Source organism: Bos indicus, chromosome 16, assembly GCF_029378745.1.
Source record: "Bos indicus isolate NIAB-ARS_2022 breed Sahiwal x Tharparkar chromosome 16, NIAB-ARS_B.indTharparkar_mat_pri_1.0, whole genome shotgun sequence".
NCBI classification, from domain to species: domain Eukaryota; kingdom Metazoa; phylum Chordata; class Mammalia; order Artiodactyla; family Bovidae; genus Bos; species Bos indicus.
The window spans coordinates 52,270,929-52,278,489 of NC_091775.1; the positions used below are offsets into that span (position 1 = coordinate 52,270,929).

At 60.2% G+C, this 7,561-nt stretch overlaps 1 protein-coding gene across 5 annotated transcripts; it reads left to right on the top strand.

Annotated features, from left to right (window-relative positions):
- The first annotated feature begins 203 nt into the window (after positions 1–203).
- HES4 (hes family bHLH transcription factor 4) lies at positions 204–7,317 on the top strand. 5 transcript variants are annotated; one of them, XM_070768434.1, is made up of 5 exons: positions 204–571; positions 1,202–1,297; positions 1,384–1,471; positions 1,554–3,769; positions 4,316–7,317. In XM_070768434.1, the coding sequence occupies exons 2-4, from the start codon at positions 1,217–1,219 to the stop codon at positions 1,928–1,930; spliced, it is 546 nt and encodes a 181-aa protein (XP_070624535.1). In that variant the 5' UTR covers positions 204–571; positions 1,202–1,216; the 3' UTR covers positions 1,931–3,769; positions 4,316–7,317. The 5 variants fall into 5 exon arrangements, with proteins under 5 accessions (XP_070624535.1, XP_070624533.1, XP_070624534.1 ...); XM_070768432.1 differs by lacking the exon at positions 204–571 and having other exon boundaries at positions 594–1,297; positions 4,316–5,626; positions 5,988–7,317; XM_070768433.1 differs by lacking the exon at positions 204–571 and having other exon boundaries at positions 594–1,297; positions 1,554–1,989; positions 3,677–3,769.
- The last annotated feature ends 244 nt before the right edge of the window (positions 7,318–7,561 follow it).

Genomic DNA, 7,561 nt, shown 5'->3' on the forward strand with positions numbered 1-7,561 from the left:
TCTTTCCTCCACGTGCTTCTTTGAAATAACAAACAGAAATGTAACAATTATCCTTCATTTTTTGTGAGTTCTACTTTCTTGGCTGCTGCTTGGCTCATCACTTTTGGGTAATCCAGAAGAGAGTGACATCACCAGTGACTATACATCATTACATCTGGCTTGTGTCATCATCTACCTTAACCCTGAGATATCACCTATGATTGCTTGGAGACATCACCAGCCTGACCAGTAACATCCTTACATTCCATACCATGACAACATCCTGCCTGTGATGACGTCACTATCTGCTCTGCGGCATTACTTTCTTTGGCCCTGTGATGCCACCCTGCTTCCCTCACGACCTTGGCCAGTCAGCTTCTCTCCTGTCCAGCGGCTGGTGTTCCATGTTCACTGTGTCCCCGGCATCGTGCAGGTGCTGCTGGCGGCGAGGGTCAGATGCGCAGGCTGCGCGGAGGTCCAAGGCCCCCGCGGGATCCGCGGAAGGCGGAGGCTCGCCGGTTCTTCGTGAGCGCATAAGGGCCCCTCGCGAATTTTCCTTTCAGACTTCTCGCGGTCTCCGCTCGGCCTGAAGGTGAGCCTCGCGCCTCCGCCCTCCCGGAGAGGCCCCCTCCCGGCGCATCGCTCGGAACTGGGGACCGGGGCGCGGCTATTTTCCCGCCTGGCCGGCGTGGTCCGAGGCAGGCGCGGGCGGGGTGCCCCGGCTAGCCTTTGTTGCCAGCGGGGTCTGTGGGCCGGGAGCTGACTCGTGACTGACAGCCGGCGGGGGCAGCGGCCGGGGGCGGGCTGCCCGGCGCCGGCGGCTCATTGGCTGGCTCGAGTGTGGGAAAGAACGCGGAGAGGGATTCCCACGCCCCGCAGCCGCGCTGCCTTAAATAGCCGGGCTGCTGCAGACACGCGCTTGGTAGCTGAGCCTGGGACCCGCGGGAGAAGTGCCTGGGAAACCGCGCGCCCAGCCTGCCCTCGGCTGGGGGTGGCGAAGGGGCGCACCATGCCTGCGGACATCCCGGGGAAGCCGAGGGCCTCGCCGCGGGCGGGAGCGGCGGCCGGCGCCAGCCGGACCCCAGACCAGCCCCGGAGCGTGGCCGAGCACCGGAAGGTGGGGACCTGGCCGGGCGTGGGTTGGCAGGAGCGGGGGCGGGGGGGGCGCGAAGGGGAGAGGGGAGATGATGCCTGCAGGACTCAGTGGCTGCCGGCTCCACAGTCCTCCAAGCCGGTCATGGAGAAGCGGCGCCGAGCGCGCATCAACGAGAGTCTGGCTCAGCTGCAGAGCCTCCTCCTGGACGCCCTCAGGAAAGAGGTGAGTTGGGGGTAGGGACAAGACTGGGGAGTCTGGAATCCCGGCCTTCCTGGGCGGCCCGCCGCCCTCACCGGCCCCGCCCGCAGAGCTCCCGCCGCTCGAAGCTGGAGAAGGCGGACATCCTGGAGCTGACCGTGAGGCACCTGCAGAGCCTGCGGCGCGTGCAGGTGACAGGTGAGGCGAGGGCGGCGGCGAGGGCTCAGGGGCCGGGGCTGAGGCCGCGGGCGCCGACCGCCTGTCCCTGCCACCCCCGCAGCTGCCCTCCGCTCGGACCCCGCTATCCTGGGCAAGTATCGCGCCGGCTTCCATGAGTGTCTGGCCGAAGTGAATCGCTTCCTGGCTGGCTGCGAGGGCGTCCCTGCGGACGTGCGGTCTCGTCTGCTCTGCCATCTGGCAGCCTGCCTGGCCCGGCTGGGGCCCGCGCGCCGCCCGCTTCCACTGGCCCCAGCCACTGAAGCCCAGGAGCCCGAGATCTACGCAGGCCGCCCGCCGCCGCCAGCCTTTGACGGCCCTTGCCCCTTGCCGCGCCCCGGGGCGGCCTTGGCACCCATCTTCCTGCCCGGGCTGGCCCTCGCCGCCCCCGGGGCCGGGGCTCAGGGCCAGGGCGCGCCCTGGAGGCCGTGGCTGCGGTGAGACCGCGGCCCTACAACCGACTGAGACTGTGCCAGAAAATGGTTATTTCCAGAGATCGGGTAGGGAATTTTGTTTTGTCGTCTTCGTGAAGGGTCCAGTTTGGCCGAGGCCCAGCGCCGGGGTCGGTTGATGTCTTCTCATGAACGGGCGGGGCGGGCCGGGCCGGGCCGGGCCGTGGGGATTTATTCAGCTCCCACCTGGGCCGGCCGGTGCGCCGCGCAGGGGTTCGCCCGGCCTTGAGTTTGGCTGTGTCCCTCTGCGCTGAAGCCGACCGCCTCGAGGGAGGAGGGTGTGTGTGAGATGTCCCTGGGGGGCTCAGGCAGGACTGGAACAGTTACCACTTTCCCAGAGCGTCTCCCAGTGCTGAGAAGAGGTCGTGCATCCTCCTGGGGCACAGTTCTCTCCCCGCAACCCCTCCTGAGGCCCCTGGAAGGCAGAGACGTGTGCACGCTGTTGTCTCTGGGGCTGAGGTGGGCTGAAGCTTGGGTTCTGGCCTGGTGCACCGCCTGCCTTCTCCCGGGGGAGCACAGAACTACTCTTGGCACCTGTGGGTCAAGCCTGCCCCAAGCCAGTCTCTGCCCAGCAGATGGGGGCCAGCAGAAGAGGGCATCTGAGTCCTAGAGGCAGGGCCCCCAACCGGCCTGACAAAGGGCACTTTGTACTGGGGCTCACCTCCCGCCAGAGCCCAGTCCTCCCCTGAGAGGGAGTCCCCCGACAGTAGGAAGGAATTGGGGGTTCATTGGCAGGCCTATGCTCCTGTCTTGAACACTGGCTGTATGCTGACCCCACAATACAGTGATCCTAGCCAGCGTGGGGCATTGGCCGGGGAGCCACTGTCCTGTGGTCCTAGGTCTCCTCAGGCTGCTGCTGGACGCTGTGCTCCAGGGGCAGTGAGGAGGTGGTTGAGTCATGTGGCTGACACTGCAGTGTCTCATCCTGAGCCCTCTGAGGTCAAGGCAAGATGGGTTTCCCACCCACAGCCAATTTCATCAGATGGTTGCCAGCTACCTGCCTGGCCAGGGAGCATCAGGGAGGAGGAGGGTTAGTCACTGCTAGAGGCTTATCTCCTCCTCCAATGACCCCAACAGTTCCTGAGCAAGGTTCATCTGCCCTCCAGGACTCAGCCGTGCACACCAAGCAGGGCCCTCCAAGTCCCACCAAGCCAGTCCCCTCCTGCTCTCTGGCTGCCTGGCCCATCTCCCTGGGTGTCCAGGGTCTGGGCCAGTGGTTTGGGGCAGTGGCAGCCATGTGGGCCGGGAGCCACACCCTGGGACCTGCACACACTCACTGGTCCAAGCCCTGGGGAGGCTCAGAGAGCTGGGTCACCAGCAGGACTGTGGGGGCATTACTGCTGACCAGCCTGGGAGCCCTCCCAGCAGAAGAGTTGCAGAGGGTCCATTTCAGGAGCCAGAAGTTCAGCTTTTTTGGGAAAGGGGAGCTGTTTGGGGTGGAGGCTCAGTGCAGGAGGGGAAGGCAAGGGACTTTGGGATATGAAGCCAGGTGGTTGGGTGGGTAGAGGGGTGGACAAGGCCTCCTCAGAGCTGGGTTCCACGTGGCCTGAAAGAATAAGAGGGATCTCCCCACCTGGTGGCCAGAGGGAGGAGGGCTGCCCAGGAAGGTCACATGGAGCTCGGGTCATCACTCCTCAGGGAGGGGGCAATCACAGTGTCAAACCAGATCCCCCTGTTCCTGGGCTGTGCTTCCCTTTACTTCCTTACTTCCTGTTCCTGGTCATCTGTCCTCAAGACGCTGTCGCCAAAGAGGTGTTTGTGCTGAGGCCCCTGTCAGCCCTCCAGGGACCTCTCCGGCTCTGAGGGAACCACACTGTTCCTCAGACAGGCAAGTTCCTCGTGTCTCTGTCCCTTCCCTGCCCCCTTTGGCCCTTCCCTACTCAGCCCCCTCCCTGCCCCCCGAGGTTCTCTCCCCACTTTCCCACCTGAGATAGCCACCCCAGGCTCCAAGGGCTCTGGAAGCCAGGGCCCTGTCTGTGTCACTCACTCCTATCCCCAGTACCTGCTTGGAACAGAAAGACGCTCAGGCCATACAGGCCTCATTAATTAGCTTGGGTGAAAGGAGTGTCACCCTTGATTAGATTAGGGGAGTCTGAGGAAGCACAGCTGAGGCTGGGCCCCTCCCCAGGCTGCCCCTGGGCAGCTGAGGGCAGTATCCTGGCGTCTGCTGGGGGTGGAGCCATGGCCCTTTCCACACTCAGCCTGGACCCCTGCCTGGTCTGTGGAGAGCTGGGGTGGACTCTTCTTCCTCCCACCCTCCCCACTCTTCCACCCATTGCCTGTCCCTCCCCTGCCTCAGAGGGGCTCTGGGGAATTCCTCTGCACCGCAATCCCCCCCCCTCCAAGTATTTGTGTTTTGGCTTTTGTCTTGCAGACTTTCTCGGTGGATAATAGAAGAAGCACCCTCTCTGGACAAATGTGCGGAGTGGGTGGGGAAAGAACCAGAACTTCCTCCTTCTGGGGGAGGGTGTGGCCCCTTCCCCCTCCCCCTACCCCGCACTGGCAGGTGGAGCTGCGTTCCTCTGTGGCCTCCATCCGCCCAGTTCCTGGTGGGGACCAAGGGTCAATGAGTGTTTGCTGAATTCCTGTGTGTAGTCAGGTGCTCTGCCTGCCTCTGTGGGTGTCTCGCCCTGTGGAACCCTGTGACTCTGGGTCCCTCTTTCTTGCCTGTGAGGTCAGGGCTTGGGGACTAACAATGACAGCAAATCATAGGTGTTTGAAATCTGGAGAAAGAGTTGGTCCTAACGGTGACAGCAGTCGGCCTCGCCAGGCCCAGAAAACTCCAGGTACTTGGGAGTTTGAAATGGGGTAGGACCTGGGGCTCCTGGGAGCCTTGACTTTTGAAAGGTGAGCCCTTAGCTTCCCAACCAGAGCTCCTGTGATCACCTGATTATCTCCAGGCCCCAACAGCCTCCTCTAGGCTCCAGGACCTGCTCCCCTTTCCCCCAAGAAAGAAGCTGAGCCCAGAGGGTTCTGGAGCCGTGTCTGGCTGCTCTCTGCCCCTTGAAGCTCTAGGGGCCATACCTATCCTGGGAGGCACCACTGGGCAAGGAAACAGGCCCTGGGGTTGACAGCCTCCCAGGAGGCAGCCCCCCCAAGAGCCCCGACCTGGTACTCTACCTCTGAATGTACTGAGGTTGACCTGCATCAGCAGTAAGGTCCTGTAGAAGATGAGGTCGCAGGGGCATCCTGGCCTGTCTCTCTCTGTCTCTAACATCCTCCACTTGGAGGAGGCCAGCTGTCCTTTGCTATGGAGCGGCCAACAGAGTGTGGGGTTTATAAGCTGGTCTCCAGCCTTCAGCTGGGACCCCAGCTGCTGCCGACATCTCAGTAGCAATCCGAAGAGACTGAGAGCCGGGACCACCCAGCTGAGCAGTTCCAGGACTCCTATCCCTCAGAAATTGTGTGAGATAATGTGTTTGTTGTTTTAAACGGATAAATTGTAGGTTAATTTGTTGTACAGCTATAATTAACAATGTTTTATGTAAAATTAAAGTTATTGTAAGTAACAATAGCAATATACAACTAATGTGCCCATGGTCACCCAGGGCCTCCAGCATCACGTGCCCACTTGATGATGGGGTTGTGGAAGAGGATGGGTGGAGCAAGGCCCAGAAACAGCCCTTGCAGTGGTGGTGATGAGCAGAGCAGACTGGACTCATGTCCATTGGGAAGCAGTTCCCCTGTGAGTGCCAGCTGCGGGTGCAGGGACAGGCCAGCCCCCTGTCCCCTTCCATTCCCATCCTGGGCTGACCAGCCACAGCCCAGGCCCCATCCCTGTGGCTTGTGGGCAGGGCTTAGGGCCATTTCTGTTTCAGTAACTGAGGGGGCACACTGTATCAGAACATGGTGTTGGGGGTTCTGGGGCCCCAGATTTCAAACAAAAACAGGCATGGGCAATGCTCCGTGCTGGGAACCACAGAGCTGACTGCCCTGCCCAGAGAGGCCTGTTCCCATCAGCCCTGCCATTCCCAGCACAAACCCTGCAACCTGCCCCCAGGGCCACACTGACCTGTCCCCAGTGGGCACATCAACCTTCTTTGCAGCCTGGTGTCCATGGTGACCAAGAGGCAACTGGCTGATGCTGCTTCAGAGGTCTCTTCTTGGTGTCCTGCCTGACCCTGACACCCACCTGGTGACTTTGGGCTCACCTCCTGGGCTCCTGCTTCAAACAAAAAGTCTGCATGTCTGTGTGGGGACGTGGGGGCCAATTCCTGCCTTCCCGTCTTTACCCACAAGTGGGCCAGAGGCTGGTGAAGAGGAGGACTTCCCTTCGCTAGGATCCCCCAGCACCCCTTACTCTGTCTAGCACGTGGGATAGGGCTCAGCAGCTCCAGGTGTGGGGAGGCTCCATGGTCCTCTCCTGGCCGCCATTTCCATCCCCTGACATATGAGCTGACCATGACCTGGGCCATACACGATATCCAGGGGCTGGGCTCCAGCCAGGGCCCTTCAGCTCCTGACCCTCCCTTCACATGGCCTTTCAAAGCGCAGGCCTCTGGGGCCCTAGGCTTGGACTTTCCCTGCCAGCCCAGGATCAGTAAAGTATTAGGGAAGACCTGGCCGAGCTTCTTCCTCTACCTGGATCAGGAGGCTGGTTCTGGACCAAACCCCAGGTGGGACAGGGCATCATCTGGCTGTGTATACATGGGATTTTCTTCTCTCTGTGTCCCCTGAAGTTTCTTTTGTTGAATTAAGAGGTGAGGGTAACATCCCAGGACTGAGCTGACCAGTCTGCCCACTTGGAGCCCAAACTTTTTGGTTAGACTTTTCCAGAGCAGAGCCCAGGTCCTATGGACTGAATATTTGTCTGCAAACTGTCCCTTGCCCTGCTAATTCATATGTTGAATACTACCCCCCAAGGTGGTGGCTTTAGGAAGTGGGGCCTCTGGAAGGAAATTCGGTCATGGATTAGTGCCTTTCCTTTTCAAAAGGGACGAGAAGGGAGAGCTCATGCTCAGGACACGACCGGAAGGCAGGCTTTCCCTGGAAAGAGGTCCTCATGGAACGCACACCCATGCTGGCATTTGCCTCTGGGTTCCTATTATTGATTTGTGCTGTTAGGGCAGCCCTGCTGACCAGGACCCCTGGGCTTGATGTTACTACACAGACAGGAGGCTGGAGGTGGCTGCTGACTGCCCCTCCCAGGACAGGAACAGGAGTTCTGGGTATTTGGGTTGGTGCGTCTTGTGCCCAGGTCCTTCCCTGCCACACAGATTTGACTCCTGTGCAAACCCAGCGATCGATGTCTTCCTGGGTCGGGAGGAGTTCCAGCCTGAACCCCAGGGTCCTGGGGAAAGTTGGATCCGCCCCAGCCTGGAGCTGGGGAGTATTGTGTGGAGTGAATGAAATAAAGCCTGTAATGTGTCAATGAAATTTCATTTAACTATCAAACACACACAAAAAAAGGGAATTTTATTTGAGCCAAACTGAGGATTACAACCTGAGAAGCAGATTCTCAGCGAGTTCTGAGGACTGTTTCACCCTTGTTGTTATTCGGTTGCTCAGTCGTGTCTGAGTGTTTGCAACCCCATGGCCTATAGCACGCCAGGCTTCCCCGTCCTTTACCATTTCCCAGAGTTTGCTCCAAACTCATGCCCGTTGAGTCGATGATGCCATC